Genomic DNA, 20,581 nt, shown 5'->3' with positions numbered 1-20,581 from the left:
CTTAAAGTATTTAAAAAGCATTACTGCGTATATTGCAGACAGTTTGCTCACGAACATCTTTCAGCCGTTGCATATCGATTTAAACACAACATGTGATTTGTGGGGCTTAAACGAAAACAAATTTGATCTTATATTGTGCATAAACATGATGCATATAGCTCCATTAAATTGCACCGAATCATTGTTTGCTGCGGCTTCTTCCCTCTTGAAGTCCGATGGTAAACTTATAACATATGGTCCTTACTCTGTTAATGGCTTACTGACGCCGGAATCTAATGTTTTATTTGATATAAGTTTGAAGTCACGAAATGCTAGTTGGGGAATAAGGGATATTTCATATCTAGAAACGGAAGCAAAAAAAAACCACTTGATTCTACAAAATACAGTAGAAATGCCATGCAATAACAAATGCTTAGTATTTGTACGAAACCCAACGTGCTGATCTTTAAAAAAAAAAACTATTTTGTCATCAACATTAAATGTAAATGAAAAACATCCATTCACCTTTAATTATGTATTGCACTTTGCAGTAATCAGGTAGTTACGTGCGTGTTTATACGTGCATGCGTGTGTGTGGAGGTATGGTTGCGATGTTTAGTTGTTCATTCACATGTGTGTAGGTTACTAACATTATTTTATTTTGAAGTTTCCCTTCAATTCGTTTAATTTTTTCCGTTTTCAACTTTGGGTTTCTTAAAATATGTTTTGTATTTATACCACCTAAACTGGTTTTGGCAGATGCGTGGCTTGGAGCGGTTTCAGTGGTAGCGTCTGTTCGTTATTGTTACAATAAAGTTGGCCAGTTATTTGATTAATCCCCTTTAATTATCTTCAATCGAGCTAATTTGGTCGGTGCACAGCGCAATGAATATTCGGAATGTTACGGGTGGTTGAGTACATGGCTCACTCAGGCGAAGCGAATTGTGTGCACCTGTGCGTTATGCCGAAAACGTTCTTGATGCCTATAACGATTTTTTTTTTTACTGTTACAATTATATTATTTAAAAAAATTAAAGATAATTGAATTTATAACAATTAAAAAAAAAATTAAAATAATTGTTATGTTTGCAAGTAACGTTTAAAATTGACCGCAATTTTTGGTTTGAGAAACTGTATGCGAGCGAGTTATGGGAATTACTTGTTGCTCGCTGAAGTTGGTAGTAATATTAGCATTAACAAATGTATTAATATCAGACAATAGCTATGATAGGCAAATAAAACGATCTAAAAGAGACTTAGAAGAAAACGAAAATGTCGGTGATGCTTTGTACGAAAACCACGAAGTCAACAAAAGAGAAGAAATCGTCGTTCCGTCACAAAATAACAATGATATCAACTCATTGATCGATAGTACACCGACTGAAGATCGAAAATCAGTTGTCGGTAAAAATCTAAAGAAAGAAACGAAAACTCAACATTTGAAAACAAAACTGAAAAAGGGGTCGAAATCGACGAGAGCGCAAAACAATCTTACAGGAAAAGAAAGTTCAACCATTCACACAGATGATCAAGATGCTCGCTTACTTCAAGGTATGGATTCTAATGTAGATCACCCTATGGCTAATTCTGATATAACAAAACGTTATGATGCTAGCACTGACATTATTCACGGAGAAATGATGGGTATAAGTGACAGTGATAATTACGATACAAATCCTAACGATCTTAAGCGCTCAACAATGCACACGATATACACGACTGAACCCTATTCGCAATTTAAACTTAACCTAAATAAACTCTCTCTTGACATTAAACGACGATCTGTTGACAACGAAAGTGAAAAGTACGGGGGGGCTCCATCACATTTTCAAATTGACGATAAATCTGCTGATTTAGAAATTAATGCTAATTCAGCAGGTGTAAAAGTCAAAGCAAAACCTGCTTCTTTGCAAGTAGTTTCACGTCCAGACTCAGCTCACTCGTTCTCTAGTCCTGTTTCTCTTGATCCACAGGCATACACATCCCCTCCTCCAGTCGAAACGCATTTTTATCATCAGCGACCACATCATCATAGACATCACCATCATCGTCATCATCATAGACACCATCACCATGAAGATTTTGAACCTGAAAGGTACACTGGCTCCTATTTTCATCATCACGGATTTGAATGGAATCAACCTCACTCCTATTATCCACATTTTTTTGGTATGCAGCCTATTAGCATGTCTTGGGAAAGTTTTCCTAGTCCCTACGAATATCATTTTGGTGGACGTTGGATCTCTTCTCCTGGTTATGTTCGCTCTAATGTAGAAGGGGCTTTAGATCCAAGACTAAATTCTGGAATATCTGCAAATGGTTTCAACCCAGGCATTGCATTGCCCGATAGCGAAAACTTAATGGCAGAAAACTTACGTAAGTCATTACAAACTGAAAGTGAAAAAATGGCCCAGGACCATCTTCAGAATATACACCTGTCGACTCTACGAGAATTTGCTCAATCGCAAGAAGAAAAACGTCGAGAATTAGAGGCGGATGAACAAAAGTTCCAACATAGCAGATGGCTATTTCCAGATTCTAGAGAGATGCAGCGTGTGCCATTAGAGGATGCATCTCATTTCAATAGTTTTAGGCAAGATCATAGTTCATTGCTCGGTGATCATTTGTCCAGAGATTTTAGACAATTATCTTTTCGTGATCCGTATTTAGAAATGAAAGCAGAACAGCAATCAAAAAGTGCTTTTGACCGATTTGATAATCATGATCAACCGCTTTTTGAGGCCCAGTTTGATCCGAGTATATCTGAACTACATCACCATTCTGATTTCATGTCACATTATAGCAGCAGGCCAAAAAGCCGTTCTGATGAAGTAATGCGATCATCCATGAACAGACCAGGCCTTTTTAGATTGACTGGTATGAAAAAAAGATCGTTCAAGGAGGAAGGGAAGTTCGAGTAAGTTTTATGATTTGAATAAATTTTATGTTTTTACAAACTTTCAAACTTTCACATTTATGGCTAATAATCAACATAAAGAAGTTAAAATGTAAATATAAGAAGTAAAATAAGAATGTATATACTGGGTGAAACCAGAAGAATTTGTCTGAGTGGGGAGAGGAGGGGGTGCAGAACGTATTTATATTTCTAAATTATTTATTTCTTTTAGACTTCATATTACAAGTTCTTAAGTTATATTAAATTTTAACTTATATTAAGTTCTTAAGCTGTGTTAAAGTTATGAAATAACCCCATGAAAATAAAAAATATATTTTTCAAAAATTTTTCCTTCAAGTATCTAAATTTTAGTAGATTTAGTCAATTCATCTGTAGAAATAAAACCGTGTGAAATAAAATTAAAATAAAAAAAAGGCTTCTTTTTATAAAATTTACCCATTTTTAATTGAGTTCGGTGACTTATATTTGATTTGTTGAATATTTTATTTACTGAATAATTCTCTCAATGCCATCAAAAGTATTCGCTTCAATAAAAAAAACAATTGCAAAAAAACTGTAAAACAACAGCAAACAACTGCGTTATAAGTATAAACGTTATACTAGCATTAAGAACTATGTAAGTTGATAGTTAATTATTTTACAAAAATCCAGAAAACGGCAATTGCCCCCCTCACCTTTCCTGGTCTCTTTCTAGTTTTGCACCTGTATGTGTATTTTTAAAAAGTAAAGCAAAGAAAAAGTCATTAGTTTGAAATATTATCTGATGCACCATTTTTTAAAAATGTGTTCCTTTCGAAATTTGTTAAAATTTGTTGAATTTTCGGAGATTTATCGCGCAACTCTTTTTTCTTAGAAATAACCAAATGGAGAGATCTGAGTTTGGTATGCCATTTTCACAAAAACAAATTGATGATGTGAATATAAATCAAGACTTTTCTAAGTTCCGTAATGACGAAGACCCGTCAGATCAAAGAACAACTTACGATGTTAACAGAGGATCCGGACAACATCCAGCGCTTCGAGAATTTGGAGATTTACCAGAACAGCAATCTATGTTTCGAGAAGGAGATGACCAAAATGAATTAAGAAGTGCTTTCAAGCAAAACTCTTTATTTGATGCAGACCCTTTGAGTTTAGATGCTCATAGATCGATGGGTGTTCCAGATTCAGCGTCAATATTAGGCGGAAATATGCCGGATTCAACTTTATTAAAAAATCCAGGTAGTTTGCCAGGCATGCACGGAGACCAAATGGATGAAATTAGCGAACAAGCAGAAGCTATTAAAGAAGATAAAGAATTCGCAAAAATTTCTCAAATGCAAGAAGAAATGTATAAAAAACTTAATGATGTGCTTCCTATAGGAGATATGCCTAGACCTGATCTTTACCCTACCGAATCAAAAAAAAATGGGTTAAAACATGAAATTCCAGTGGAAGATCGAATCGGAAAGAAAAACGAGAATCAAGATAATGGATATGGATATAAAAAACATGAAGTCCCAGTGGAAGGTCAAAGCAGAATGTATAAGAACGAAGATAATTATAAAAAAGATCGCCTACCGATAGAAGATTTAAAAGCAAATGAAAATTTTACAAACACAACTGGTTTCTCTTTAAACAAAAACATATCAACGCATGATAATCAAAAACCAAACATAACAGACCAATACAGCAAACCTAAAAATCTTTTCATCGAGGTTAGTAAGAGTAAAGCAATAAGCTTTGATAACTTGTTTAATGAAGAGAAACGCTTAAGTACGATTGTTTCTGACAAAAATCCGCGAAATGTTACAAAGAAATCGGAAATAGGTCATCTCACTGAAGCCAGCAGAGAAAAATCACAACTGAGCTTTATAAAGAACAAAAATGTCTTAGGCTTGAAACGGAAACAAAGCATTCTTTCAAAAGGTAAGAAAAAAAACGACATTATTGTTCGACGACCGCAGATAGTTTACCATCCCCCAGCTGAAATTTATCATAGGCCACCGATTATTTTGCATAGACCGCCTTTAGTCATACAACGCCCACCCATTGTATACCACCAGCCTCCAGTAGTTGTTCATAGACCACCTATCATTTATACGCAACCACTTTTAGTCTTTCACCAACCACATCCGGTAGTTCACCAACCATTTTTAAGCTCTGAAGACCATTGGACACCAAGAACATCTTTTAAACACATAGGTTCTTCTCTAACACACGGAGGAGTATGGTCTAGCATAGCTGCAGGATATCCCATGCCAGGAAATTTTCTGGGAAATCAAATAAATAGTTCATTAAATGGTTTTGAAGATGGTAATAACCTAAATACATTACCAAACTTGGATGCTGCTCTTAATTCAGATGAACTAAATACCATCAGTAGCTCTAACGAAGAGTTTAATGAACCTCTAAATAGTGAAATAAAAACTCCGGAGCCGACTTTAAATCCAATTTTTACCTCAAAAAGCTCAAGAAAATCTTCCATCCATTCTAAAAAAAATTATTTCAGAAAATTTATTCATTCAAAGAAAGAAAACAAATTAATTTCAAGAATTAGGAGAGAAACAGAAAAAAATGCAACGGATCATAAAAGCACAAAGAAAGATGTTGTCGTTAATAGACCTCCTATAATCTATCACCCTCCCCCGGAAATTTATCACAGGCCTGATATTGTAATACACAGACCTCCAATTGTTATACATCGTCCACCCATTATATATCATCAACCTCCAGTTATAGTACATAGGCCAGCTGTCGTTTATCACCAGCCCCCCATTATATTTCATCAACCTCCACCGGCAGTGCAGCAACCACTTCTATACTCGCACGACACTTTTGTTGTACACCCTAGTTTTGTTGCACAGCATATGGGATCAATTCTACGCACAGCACATCATTATATTGGTCCACCTAGACTTCTAACTCAGTTAGGAAGCCCATTATTTGAAAGCTCTTCAATCGAAGAGAAATCTTCTCAGCAAGAGCCTTTGCAAGATACATCTGCATCAAATGACTTTCCAAGTAATGAGCAATCTAACTTCAATGCTTTTGCAAATTATCAGGGGGTGACAGAAGAAAATAGTCGCAACGAAGATAACCAATATCCTCAAGTGCAAAATATGGCGAACAATGGTGATGGTTCAGGAGCTTTGTCAAATGAAATAATTGGGAATAAGAACTCGTTCAACTCTTTGAGTGGTAGAAGTCTGGAAAACACATTTAGTAACTCAGATACGGATCAATCAGTTATGAATAATGCAATTGATAATCCTTCTGTGCAGGCCTTATCCGAGCCCTATAATCCTATACAGGATGGCGACGCAGCAAGTAGCAATCAAATGATATACAAGAGGTCAATTACAGAAAACACCCACAAAAGAAAAAAACATCAAACAAAGGAAACAAAAGGAATAAAGCGACAAAATTTGAACGACGATTCTTTTGAATACGTTGATAAAATAAGTCCTTACTTAACTAATTTTCAAGATGTTGTTAATACTAAGAAAGACAATGAAAATACAAAGAATATCGAAATTCATGTCAATGAGCAACGTGGACATGATATAGTTGTTCATAGGCCTAGCGTTTTATTTCATCCTCCCCCTGAAGTTGTGACTCGTCCAAATCTTATAATTCACCGACCGCCATTACTTGTTCATCGACCACCAATTATTGTTCACCAAGCGCCTGTGGTTATTCATCGACCATCTATTCTTTACCACCAACCAGATGTTATTTTTCATTCATCCCCCCTTGAAGTCCACCAACCTATTCATGAACCATTTTCTGACTACAATTTTGCGAGTCAAATGCCTACAGCTGGTATTGTAAATCCTACAACTGCGAATAGGTTTGGAGTTGAGGAAGCAACGATTGACCATTTATTAACAGAAAGAGTTCCAGAAAACATTAACACCGTTTTGAAAAAACCTGAATTTGAGTCTAATTATAATCGTTTAGAGCAGACAGAAAGCATAGCAGATTTAGAGCAAACTAACCCTTCCATTACAGTAGATCATGCAGCATTTTTAGATGACAACAACCATGATAAAAACAGCCAAATCAATTCTTACAATACGTATGCTTCAATTAACAGAGAGACGGTTGGTACGGCTAATGACGAAGTTCATGACTTATCTATGAAAACATCCAATATTTTTTCTCAAAATGATAATAACGGAGCTGAAAACTATGCTGGTTACACACGGTTCTCAGTTCCCACAAATTCATACAAGAAAAAAAAAACAAAAAAAAAACACGAGCAAAAAAACGTTAAAGTTAAAAGAGACGTCAGTGACTTGACACACAAAGTTACCCAACCTCACTTTCACACTCTAAGAAACGCAATCACATATAACGCACAGACAAATAGTCATAGAGGTGTGTGACATTTAATAAGTTTACATTTGATCGGATTTTTTATTCTTTTTGTTTAAGAAAACGCTATAGGTTTTTAGCAGCTTTTTATTCAGAATAAAAATGAAAGAAAAATCTTCTAGAAGAAAAAAAGCATGAATAGTTTAGTTTTGAGCGATTCTCTAAAACTAAGAAGTTAAAAATTTTTGGGATGTTTTTTTGCAGTCTTGCTTTTTAAATGAAATGATTGTTTACGATTATTTTTTCCATTTCATGCATGCTTTAAGATATAGGAAAAATAATTTTGCCTAAAGTAACAATTTTAGTCCCTGTTTTGATAATAAAAAAGAATTTTTTAGAAAAAAAAAAAAAACATTAAAAATGCGACGGCAAATTTATTTTTTGATTATAAAGCATCATGACTTGGTAAATTTTGCAAAAAATAATCCGCAATTAACCCTAAGCAATTTCTTTAAGTTTTCCCGTGTAAAAAAAAAAAAGGCAACGTATTTTTCCTATATTTTTTATAGATCGCTCGCTCGTCAATAGCCTTAGTAGCGATGTTGAGCCGATCGATTACTCAGAGAATGAAAATCACGGCACCGACACACACTTTCGAGAAGAAACATTGCCTAAAGATGACGTAAACGCGGAAGCAAAGCTCAATGCTGAAAATCCGTCTTCTCGGACAAATGTAGAAGAAAATACAAAGAGAGGTCTCAGATGTTCTGCATGTGGCAGTTATTGTGATCCTCTATGCAGAAACAATTATGCTGGATTAGTCTCTGAAGCACAAAGTTTTAACGGACACGTGAAGAAACCAATAGTTTATAATCATGAACCATCGGTAGTTGTTTATAAACCACCGGTAGTTGTCCACCAATCTCCAGTTGTAGTGCATCCTGTGTTACACCGGCATAGAGTACTATTGCATCACTTAGATGACTACCAGTTATATCACCATTCTCAGGCTTGCGACTGTTCTGACGAGTATAAAAACGATTGCTTGTGTTCACCGCGACAACATCATCATAAATTTAATAGAAAACATCATATAGATGGAAAAAAACATCAAAGATCTGAAGTCGAAGGTGCTGCTAACGAAGTTAGTATTAGCAGTCAATCTTTTAAACGTTGTATAGATTGTGGAACAAATTGTGACCCTGGATGTCACTCAAACGATTATTATGGCTATGGGCACAATGGGTTCGGCGAAGGGTTTAATAATGGACATCCAATATTTAGTAATAGTCATGCAACATTTGAAGGCGGAGATAATGGGTATAACGGAGGACATTGGGATGAAGATAGGGATCGTGAGTTTGGTTTAGGTGTTGAACAAGAGTTAAATGGTTTTCATAACAATGGTGACGATAACCATGAATTTAACAATTACGGTATGAATGAGTTTAGCGAACCACACAGTAACCATGAAACCACTGTTTACAAACGCCCAGATATTGTTGTTCCACAGCCTCCAGATATTATTCATCGGCCTGATATTGTCATCCACAGAGCACCCATAATTGTTCACAGGCGACCGATTGTCTACCATCAAGCCCCAGTTATTGTTCATAAACCTCCAGTTGTTGTGCATCAAGCACCTATTGTTGTTCATCCAGTAGTCCATCATCATCGAATTTTAACGCACCACGTTCATGATTACCATGTCGAACCCTACATCCATCATTCAAATTGTGATTGTGAAGATAAAAAAGATTGCATATGTGAAAAATCAAGCAAAAGAGGCAAAGGTTTCGTTGAAAAAAATTTAAGATCGTTGATTCCGAATGTTGCACAAAGCAATTCATCGCTTGAAATTTCTACTTCTGAAAGTCTTAAAAATAACACTTTAGAAGACTTTAAAACCTCTAAAAAAAAAAAAAAAGATGTTGTTGTAAGTCGTCCTCCGATTATTTACCATCCTCCTCCAGAGATATATCATCGACCTGATATTGTAGTTCACCGCCCACCGTTACTTATACATAGACCATCAATAATTTACCATCAACCGCCTGTAATTGTGCACAGACCTGCTGTTGTTTACCATCAGCCACCTTTGGTTTTTCATCAACCTCCTCCAGCCGTTCAACAGCCTCTACTTGTTTCTCACGATACGTTTAAGTTTCATCCTTCCGCATATTATACTCACATGGGTTCGGTTGTTAACAAAGTTGGAAGTTATGTAGGAGTCCCACACGGTCCAATCATCAACTACCCGCATTCGCCATATTACGGTACAACTGGATACGGCCCGGCACCACCAAGTGGTTACCATGGTTTTGGTAATGGACGTGTTCCTTATGCAGATCCCGAAAGTGGTGAAGGTCACGAACCTATTATGTCTTTACCTAATGGCCGCGGTGCAGAAGGCTATGATCAGCCACCAGGGAATATGCATGACGAAGAACCATTTGAACACGAGCAACAAGATTTTCCACATGCAGGCGGAGTTGAACATCATCCAAACGGCGATTTTACGCATTTTGGAGCACCAAGTGAAATCCATCAATTAAATAATTTCAACCATCCAGAAGGAAATTTCGGAAATCCTGAATTTGGTCAAAGAGGATTGCCTGAACAGTTTAATCATCCTGAGCAGCAGTTCGGTTACCCTGCTAATGGAATTAATCAAAATAATCAAGGTCAAACAGGGCCAAATGAGGGATTCGGTCCACAAGGTAACACCAATGGAATTTAATGCCTTTTAAAAAGCAGTGCATGGGTTTCAGAAAGTTTTGATTTAAAACACTAATAACTAGCATGTTTCGTAATAAAATATGAAAGTAGCAGCAGAATCTGTTGTTCGAATGCAGTATTTTATAGAAAAGACAAAGTTAGTAGTGCAAAAAGTTTTTTATGCAGACATTACGTTTATGCAGACATTATGATTATGCAGAAATTATGTTTATGCAGACATTATGTTTATGCAGAAATTACGTTTATGCAGAAACTATGTTTATGCAGACATTACGCTTATGCAGACATTACGTTTATGCAGACACTATGTTTATGCAGACACTATGTTTATGCAGACACTATGTTTATGCAGACACTATGTTTATGCAAACATGTTTATGCAGGCATTATGTTTATGAACACATGTTTATGAAGACATTATGTTTTATGCAGACATATTTTTAGCAAGCTTCACAGCTATATATAACATCGGTGAAATAAAATTGTGGCAAACACCTGAAAGTGACTTACTGAATAAAAAAATTATTACTTTTTAAATGAAAATTGCTGAAATAGTTTTGGAGGAAGAAAATTTAATATAATCGTTAAAAAAAAACAACATGGCGGATGGCGTTCTTTCAAGTTTCTTTAAACTGTTGTTTTTATCTTTTAGGTTATGAACGCTCTTTCAGCGAGTCTTCATCTTCTGAACAACAAGCTGTGATGGGTGGAATGTCTGGCGGAGTATCAGGAGAAGAAAATAGTCCTATTGGTCATCTAGGTGCAGAAGATTTTAGCAGTCAACAGCCGCCACCTTTTAAAAGAACTTTTATAGCAAAAAAAGAAATGAATACTGAACAAAAAAACGAAAACGAAGAAGATAACAATCGCGACAGAAGATCTGTACATTTGCACTCTCAAAAAAATCATCATCAGCGCCCAAATAGAAGGCATAGAGTTGTTGTGGGCAGACCTGATATTATTTATCATCAAGCCCCAGAAATTGTGCACAGACCTCCTTTGATTGTTCATAGGCCAGATATTGTAATTCATCGACCGTCAGTTATAGTACACCGTCCACCGGTAGTCGTTCATCGTCCTGCTATTATGTATCATCAACCTCCGGTAGTTTTCAATACTCCTCTTCCCGTTGTTCATCAGCCAAATGCTGTTTCTCATGATTTGTATGTTACTCACAGTTATCCACATAGAATTGGATCACGTGTATTTCCCTCTGGAGGAACTATAGCTCAGGTATCCAATGTAGAACATGTAGAAAATATAGGTCCGCCGGCTAACTTTCCAAACGAAGAAAATATGCTTCAAGAAGCTAACTCAGGGATATCCAATTCTGAGCCTAATGAAGATCATGATTTTGGCATTCAAGGGCCCTCCGCTTACAACAATGGTCTTCCTGCTGAAGGTTGGGGCACAGGCCCTAATGCTGGGGTTGACATAACTCCTAACAATATTGAGAACATTGGTGCAGATTATGAAAGTCCTGTAAGAAATCAGTATGCTGCAGGAATGTTCTCTCCAGAGGAAGATAGCAGCTATGCTCAAGGTAATGTTAATTCACAACCTCTTGTCCCTGCGGACAATCAAGTGGTTGATTTTGGACGAGAAGAACCAAATAGTAATTTTGGTAACCCTTTTACAACTGGTTCGGTAATTTCCAATAAGTATCCCGTTCCAGAAGAAGAGCATCCTTGGACTAAATCAAAAGTTCCAAAGAAGAAATCAAATCAAGTATCTGCTATTAAAAAACAAGTTCTTGGTGCTGGTAATCATGGAGGCTTCTCAGGTACAGTTTTTACAAGTAATCCTCATGCTGATGACAATCAACATGCTGACAAATATTTTCATGGCGACTCAGAATATATGGGATGTGAAGGTTCTGATTGTCATGGAGACGGGTTCAGTGATTCAGAATCGCTTCATGATGGAAATGAAAGATTTATTGATGGGTACGGTGGTCACAATGGTTACGAACACGAATACGGATACAACAAGCATCACCCTGCAGGAGCACACGCAACAGTACTTTATCGACCAGATGTCATATTTCATCCCAGACCAGAACTTTATCATAGACCTGATATTATAGTTCACCGCCCTGATGTCGTTATTCACAGACCATCAGTTGTAATTCACCAACCTCCCGTTCTTGTTCATAGGCCTGCTGTAATAGTACACCAGCCGCCTATCATCTTCCATCAACCACCTCCAGTTGTGCATAGACCTTTAGCTGTTTCTCATGATCATTACTTACTACATAACAGCCATGAGCATGTCGGTTCTCATTTGGAACACACTGGTCATTTAACAACCCCAGGAGGTTATTATGTTGGTGCGCCATTCAAAGATGGAAAAGAAATAAATAATTTAAGTCACCATCAATACGGAGCAGAAAATCTGTTAAATTATGGGAATGTGATAAACGATAACTGTGGCCACGGCAATCATGGCTTTGGATGTCATAATCATGATAGTAATGGAGCGATTCACAGTGAAATAACCAATGAAGGTAACTTAATTGGTGATCATGGATTTTCTAACAATATAAACAGTAACTTTGGTCCTCAAGCTCATCACAATGTTTTGGATTACAATCTCGGAGATGAAGGGACTAATACGGAGATCTCCCAAGATTTTGATAACACATCACCCATTCCAACGCAAGCTCACTTTCAAGAAGAAAAAAAAGAAAATAAAAACGTTGAAAACTCTTCAAGTAAATCTGTAGTGGCACGTCATAAAGGACACAAAAAGAAGAAGAAGAATAACAAGAACAAGAATAAAGTGAAAAGAGAAATCACAGATCCATCAAATCACACTGAACTTGATAATGATCTCGAGAAAAAGTCGAAAGTTCAAAGTTCATCAAAAAAACATCATGTGACGGTCATTCATCGACCTGATGTAGTGTTCCACCAAAGACCAGAAGTCATTCACAGACCAGATATAATAGTCCATAGACCTGATGTTGTTATCAATCGACCAGACGTTATAATTCACAGACCTGCCGTTATTGTTCACAAACCTCCGATGGTTATTCACCAGGCACCAATTGTTTTTCATCATTCTCACCCCATGATGCATCAGCCTGTTCATCATCAAAATGATTTATTTGTTCAGAATACTTATCCTGTACACGTTGAATCGCATGTTGAAAACTTAGGACATGAATACCCCCTCGAACTCACACCACATGCAATTAACGGACCTCATGTATACGGAGAACCTATAAATGCTGGTCACATTATGATGGAGAGAGGTCATGAAGTTGGAGGAGTTGCATCCAACTTTGGTATTGGTCATGATACTGCAGAAAACGATTATCACATAGGCATCGGAAACAATAATAACTGCAACGGTTACGACTGTCATAATTTTGGCGGAGAACCAGTTGGTCATGAGCACCTTATTGGTCCAATTGGATTTGCACCACAAGTTCCTGATACTGAAGATGATGATGCCAGGTCACATATACCAAAGAGAAATAACCAAACAACTTCGATTAAAAAACATCACGTTACTGTAATACACAGACCAGATATAATATATCACCCTAAACCGGAAATTGTTCACAGACCCGATGTAATCGTTCATCGTCCAGATATTGTGATTCATCGTCCCTCTGTTGTTGTACACAGGCCTCCAGTTGTTGTTCACAAATCTCCAGTAATTATACATCAACCACCCATCATTTTACATCAACCTAATCCAATTATCAACCAACCGGTTCATGAATCTCATGACATATATGCAATGAAGCAGGTGCCTATCCAAGTTGGATCACATTTAGAACATATTGGCACAAATACAAATCTTCAGGAACAAATAGGTTCTCCTTTAGAAACAAATTCGAATATTTTGGATCAAGGAAACTACCATGACACTCAAGCGTTTCCTATAAACGGACATCATAGCTTGTTCAACGGACATGGAAGTCTTAATCAATCTCTAAATTTCAATGACCAAGGAAACAATGGAGTGGATGGTATGAATTATTTATCTGCAAGCGATAGAACAGCAGAAAACCAAGCTAGTAGTAACTTAGAAAGTCCTCTTATTCAAAGCGGTAGAAACCTTAATAACAGTTTTTTAAATACAGATGTAACTCATGAGGATATAAATGCAATAGGAAATTATAAGCAAGATTATACAGGTATTACGAATCCTGTTGGACAAGTGACTAATTCAGTCGGAGATCTAAATTTGAGATCAGGAGATGTGTCTTGCGAAGAAAATCCTGATGCACCACAGTGTAGTGGATCTAAAAAAAACAAAGTTTCAAAAAGAAAATCGAAGAAAAAGTTAAAAAATATAACAGGCTTTAAGAGAGATTTTGGTTATGGTGGTGAAGAAGGAATGGGTGGAGATTGCCAAGGATCACATTGCCCAGAATGCCATAATGGTCACTGCGCTTCGGATGTCTCAGAACATCACGGCGAAGAATCATTTGGTCATAACGGTTTCGGGGACATTATTGGGCATCACCTTGGTAGTGGTATTATTGGCCATGGTGGAGTTTCGGGTCATCAAGCTGGTAACTGGGGAGATCATGGTTGGGGGCATGGACATGAAAACACATGGGAACATCATAATGATCATCACCATCATCATGCGGATGAACAAAATATTGTAGTTCAAAGACCAGATATTGTTTTTCATCCACGTCCAGAGTTGTACCACCGACCAGACATTATCGTTCACAGACCTGACATTGTTATCCATCGACCATCTGTTGTTATACACCAACCTCCCGTTTTAGTTCACCGACCTGCTGTCATTTATCATCAGCCACCTGTTGTTTTCCATCAACCAGGGCCAGTTGTACATCGCCCAAGAGTTGTTTCTCATGATATGTATGTTACACATGACCAACATGAGCATGTTGGTTCTCAGATTGAGCATGCTGATGGAGGAACTATTGTTCCAGCTGGTTACTATGAAAATCATGATCTTCATAACTCACATGATTGCGGTGATGATCATGAATACTGCGGAGGTGGAAGTCATGAAAATGGAGAAGAAGGGGGTGGTTATGGTGGTGAACATCATGATGATGAAGGTGGTTATGGAGGAGGTCATCATTTTGAAGGACATGGTCATGGTTTAGGCGGACACGGATTTAATTGTTTAGGTGGTCATTGTGGTCACGAAGACGAGCATGCCTTTAAACGATTTTTGGTTGAAAGTAGCAATCCTGAAGATAAATCCCAAAACAGTATAAAAAGACATAGGGTGGTTGTTTTTCGACCCCCAATAATATATCATCCACCTCCCGAAATTTATCACCGCGCGGACTTGATAGTTCACAGACCAGATGTTATCATCAGCAGACCATCCGTTGTCGTTCATCGTCCTGATGTTGTTATTCACAGACCTAATATTGTTTATCATCAACCTCCTGTTATATTTTATACTCCTCCACCCCATATACATCAACCTATAATGAAGTCACACGATGCATATGTAACACATCCTCAATACCACCATATCGGTAGTAACGTACAGCATGTTGGTGGAGTAATACTTGCTCATTCTTATCCAGCCTATAATATGCCTTTGCAAGAAGCATCAAACGAATATGAAACAAATTCGAACCAACTTACCAATGAAGATACTATGCAAGGTGCCAATTCAACACCTTTAAACGGGTTCATTGGTCAAAGTGACCATGAACAGGAGCAAACACAAGAGCCTGGAGTACTTGATGATTCACATGAAGACGAGCCTGAAGTTGCAGAAAATGGCGTTTTAAATGACAACACCATCAATGTAAACCCAGATATTTTGGGGTCTTCTGTCAGTCTAAAAAATGCACAGGAAAAAATAGGAAACGAACCACAATCAGGGTACAATGTTGCTGGTTTGGGAAAGTCAAAAGTAGCAAAGCTTAAAAAGCACCATAAAAAAACACATAAACGGTACCGAAAAAACGTTGTAAGTGTTGAAAAGAAACTTAAATCCGCGAAGTCTGTCGGTAAAATCAATAAAAAGAAAAAATTAAGAAATAAAAGCTTATCAAACAAAAGCAATAGTAGAGCAACAAAAAAAACAGAAATTGAAGATAGCGAGGACAAGAAAAAAGGAGCTGCCAGTAAAAAAAATGATATAATTGTTAAGCGTCCTCCTGTTATCTATCATCCACCTCCCGAAATTTACCACAGACCACCGATAATAGTACATAGGCCTCCGTTAGTTATCCGCAGACCACCAATTATTTACCATCAACCACCAGTGATTGTTCACCGTCCTGCTGTTGTTTACCACCAACCTCCTTTGATTTTTCATCAACCACCACCGGCTGTTAGCCAACCTATTCTTAAATCTCACGATACATTTATGATGCATCCAGCTGCTCGTTTAACCCACATGGGTTCAATGGTAACAAATGCTGGCACTTATGTGGGAGTTCCTGAACACAGATTTATGTATCAAGGAGGTATGGGGTTCTTTCGAGCCCCAGAACAAGAACATCAAGAAGGTTACGCCGCCGGAGAAAGCGATAGTACTCATGGTGAGGGTAACACTTACATGTCTGGACCACGTATAGAAGATTTCAATCAGGGCATGGGTGGAACTGTTTCCGAACTAACGAATCATCAAAGAAACTCCATGTTAGAGAGTATGGATAATTCGGATCAACATCAAGTCGGAGAAGGGCAATATTTGAGTGGACAAGGCAGAGATCAACTTTCAAATGAACAAGGTCTCATGTTTCAAGAGCCAGCTATTCAGCAACAACAGTTAAGTGATGGAGAGCAACAATTTGTTGATAGTTCTAACAACCAGGTTGCTATGGGTTCTTCTGACTCAGGGTATTCTGCCCAGCCTGGAAGCGAGGAAGCATTCGGAAGAAATCTCATTCCTTCAAGCGTGGAAAGTAACCTTCAAGAAAACGAAGAAAGTGCAGAAAATGACGACGAAGAAGAGGAAGATTCTGAAAATAGAGTAGAGCAGCATACTGAAAAAAAACAAGCAGTAGTAGCTAAAGAAAGCAAACGAAAAAGTATTGAAAAACCACTTCTCAAAATCATTAAGGGAACAAGACTGCATCGTAAAGATAACTACGAAGGCGAGGAAAATGATGTAGCTAAAAGAAAAAAACGACAAATTCCATATTTTAATCCTTACCAAATGCGTCAAGATGTTCCCCAGTTTAATCCGAATATTTTTTTTAAACCACAACGCAGACACCATAAAACCTCTGTAAATATCGACGTCGTTGGAAAGAGATCCGTCTCAAACGTTCCAAACCCACGAAATCAAAAACAGAATCATTTTTTATTCTAGAGCGGTCTCAGGTTAAAAGATCTGAGCAATCTGAGGCCGTTAATTATGGGTTAGAGGTCCCTCATAGAGAGACTGCTTCTAAATATATAATAAAATTACCGACAAGAAAACAAAAACGAGAAACTAATTACTATTCTCCGTATGACACCCAACATATGGGGAAGCCATTTTCGGAACGGTTTGAAAATCAGTACGGCTACGTTTTTAAACCACAGCTGGCAGTTTTCAATCGTTTTCACCCTTTCAAAAAATATTCTGATTTCCCAGGGGAGCGAAGGTTTGAGAGTAACCACAATGCAGATTTAGTTCAAAATAGTTTAGGTGATCTCGAAAATAGCGAGGAAGAACCCGATAATTATAAGCCACGAATACATGTTTCTATTGAAACAGAAAAGCGTGAAAAAATACCTGATCAAAATATGCCGCTTAGTTCCACACAAAAAAGGTTTGTGACTGATGAAGAAATACTTGTTCCTGCGAGAGCAGAAAACAACCCTGGAATAACTCATGAGATAAATTCAATCGAAAAAGTATCTCAAAAAAGAGATAAAATTCTTAAACTCAACAAAAGAAGCATATGGGACATTGAAAACCCTGTAGCGCGGACAACTGTGCTCGGAAAAAAGGCTGAAATGAACCCTATTCTTCAAATGCTAAGAGCTGCGGCTGGCCAAAAAACACAAAAAATACTGGGGCTAAATAGCAAAGCTTTCGACATTTTCCCTGGTCCTATGCCTGAAGAGCACGAAACACCGAACAACAATTTGGAAAGTGTTTCTACATCATCTCAGCAATATGCAGATTTTTCTCCATCAATGCCTCCTGGCCATCATAGAAGGCCTAACATCCGGAGTAGATTCAATAACAGAGCTGCAGTTTCTTACCAGTCATCCCCACAAGTTATTGAAATGCATAGAGCATCGCCAGCACAGTTTATTGAAGAAAATGCTGCTATGGAAGTGCCTGAGCAAACGGTTATGAAGGAGTTTGAAAGACCCAATAATGGATATAGTTTTCAAAGCGTTATGCAGAAACACCGCAATGCACAGATGTTTAATGGCAATCCTAATGTACCAGAAGCCGTAAATTTCCTTAGGGGTCAAAGAATGATGTTTCAAAGACCACAAAGTTCATATCCAGAACCATTACCTTTCCAATCGCGCCACGGATTAATTCAAAATAGACGTTTTTTCCCAGAAATGGAATCTCAGTTGGAAGGTTCGCCTCGAGGAATTTTTGGTCAAACACCAATTGCAAACCAATTTTTTCCATTTCCAAATTTTAACAATCAAGAGAGTGAGAAAGATGAAATGCTTCAACAACAAGAAACCACCCAGGGTCAACAAAGCGATGATTATTTAAATCAAGTCAAAGAATCTCCAGACCAACAAAGAACTGCAGAGGAAACAGCTTCAAAGGCCATGATGGATGATCAAGAGCAAGAGCAAACAAGACAAATTTATGAAGGCAAAGCAATTCGCGAACTGCAAGAAGCAGAGTTCATCCAGCAGCAAAAAATATCAGCAGCAATGAATGAGATTGCAAATCAACAACAACAAGAACAAGAAAATGAACTTAGAGTTCGACATCAACTGCCTGCTACTTTTATGATGAACCGCATGTTAAGGTTTCCTCCAATTGATTCTAATGAAGTAATTGATAACGAGAGGTATCACAGCGGGAGAGATTTGAACGATTTCCAAGCTATAAAAAAACAGTACACTGAACCTGAGCCGCTTTGGATTCTGAACAGAAAGACAAATCCTACTTATATGCAAGCTATAACTAAGCAGCAAACGCATCCGGTTTTTAACTATGAACACAATAAGTCTCTGCTTCCCATTGGTCCAATATCTTCATTTGCATCAGGAAACGAAGATGATGAGGATGAAGAAAAACCGGAAGTTCACGTGCATATATCAACAGAAAAATCAAAGATAGCGAAACCAAAAAGCTCTCTTACGTCGAGAAAAGGTAAGTAAGACCAGGGAAACATAAAAAATGTAATTATATTTTACTTTAATGTTGGGTAAAATTAAAAATGATAACTAATTTTTAGGGTAGCAGCAGAGAGATAAATATGCAAATGCAACCAGCCCAAATAAATTGCAAACGAAATCCCGTAGATATAATTGGATTGAAATCCAATCCGTAGAGTGCTTATGCATTAACAACTTGTTCATACAAATCCTATCGATTCAAGTTTTAGGAAGTTGAAGAAGCTTGAACACTCTTGCTCTCTCTCTCTGATATTACTCAGCTGAAGTTATTTGTCTTTGATACGTTACGTATTTTGTTTATCGCTTGTGGCGATTCGGTTTTGTTTTAAAATCGTTATCTAGAAAGTTCTGCTTTGACGCTCCAAGTTTTTTTATTTTTACCTGTTATATGAACTGTAAGTTTTTTGTCTAAAAAAACCGAGGTTTTTGGAATTTACCTTTTGACTCGCTTTGACTTGCTTTGTACATATTCTGATTCAAAAAAAGTTCTGATTTAAGTTTTCTTTTTATGTTCGTGCAGCATATATATTTATATTTTTACAACAACCTTTCATCGTTTGTTTAGTTGTTTTTGTTTTGCTTTTTGATGTGTTTTTAGTTTTTAAGAATATTATTTGGAAATCTCTCCTAAAAATATTTAAGTTTGGTACTTTCTCCATTAAGACATTCTGCACCACCGCAACTTGAAACACTTTCTCCATTAAGACATTCTGCACCACCGCAACTATAAACAGACGCACACAGAACTTTTTAAATCTTTTCCGAATTTTCAAAAAAAAATATTGCGCATTACTTGCTGTTACTTTTGTATTAAAGGACTTGCATAGGTAGCAAATTTCCCACAGGAAAAAAAGAATTTTCTAGAAAGTCCTATTAAAACATATTCCCCCCGTCTCCCTCAAATCCCTTGCCCGAGATGTAACACTCCTACTACACGTGTATAATCACAATTTACATAACATGCTTCAATTTTGCCCCAAGCCCCCACTCTACCTACATATAATTCTGTCCGCGGAAAACCATGATTACATACCTATAGTGTTGGCGTTTGGAGTTAATTTTATTTTTTTATATGAGAACCAGGTTTCAAAAAGATTTTAAAACCATGGTTAAGTAAAGCAGGTGATGCTAAACGCAAGCCTTTTTAAAACGTTTTTTGGATTTTTTCTCTCCGTTTTTTAATACGGCCAAAAAATTTCATCTGCGAATCTTGTAAAAATATTATACACACTATCAATTTTTCTTACTGATTCCGATTGTCATGCGTATTTATTACCTGTCGAGATTGAATATAGTTGCTCACGGGTGAGATGAATCGTAGGCTGACTTATCTGGATCAATCTTTGATTTCTTTTTATAGATC

At 37.1% G+C, this 20,581-nt stretch overlaps 2 protein-coding genes across 5 annotated transcripts; both read left to right on the top strand.

Moving 5' to 3' along the window:
* The first annotated feature begins 905 nt into the window (after nucleotides 1-905).
* LOC145182133 (uncharacterized) lies at nucleotides 906-19,149 on the top strand. Of its 4 annotated transcripts, XM_090078478.1 has the most exons (5): nucleotides 958-2,896; nucleotides 3,750-6,247; nucleotides 6,458-7,258; nucleotides 7,765-9,915; nucleotides 10,587-18,788. In XM_090078478.1, the coding sequence occupies exons 1-5, from the start codon at nucleotides 1,128-1,130 to the stop codon at nucleotides 17,216-17,218; spliced, it is 13,851 nt and encodes a 4,616-aa protein (XP_089934604.1). In that variant the 5' UTR covers nucleotides 958-1,127; the 3' UTR covers nucleotides 17,219-18,788. The 4 variants fall into 4 exon arrangements, with proteins under 4 accessions (XP_089934602.1, XP_089934603.1, XP_089934604.1 ...); XM_090078475.1 differs by lacking the exon at nucleotides 6,458-7,258 and having other exon boundaries at nucleotides 3,750-4,804; nucleotides 10,587-19,149; XM_090078476.1 differs by lacking the exons at nucleotides 3,750-6,247; nucleotides 6,458-7,258 and having other exon boundaries at nucleotides 906-1,530.
* Nucleotides 16,892-19,852, top strand: LOC149892567 (uncharacterized). The gene is made up of 2 exons (XM_090078479.1): nucleotides 16,892-19,192; nucleotides 19,278-19,852. Exons 1-2 carry the CDS (start codon nucleotides 17,374-17,376, stop codon nucleotides 19,280-19,282), a joined length of 1,824 nt encoding a protein of 607 aa, XP_089934605.1. The 5' UTR covers nucleotides 16,892-17,373; the 3' UTR covers nucleotides 19,283-19,852.
* The last annotated feature ends 729 nt before the right edge of the window (nucleotides 19,853-20,581 follow it).

This window comes from Hydra viridissima, unplaced genomic scaffold, assembly GCF_058129835.1.
Source record: "Hydra viridissima isolate aposymbiotic clone 2 unplaced genomic scaffold, HvirCarnegie_v1 scaffold_2, whole genome shotgun sequence".
NCBI classification, from domain to species: Eukaryota; Metazoa; Cnidaria; class Hydrozoa; order Anthoathecata; family Hydridae; genus Hydra; species Hydra viridissima.
This window is presented reverse-complemented; position numbering and strand designations above follow the sequence as displayed.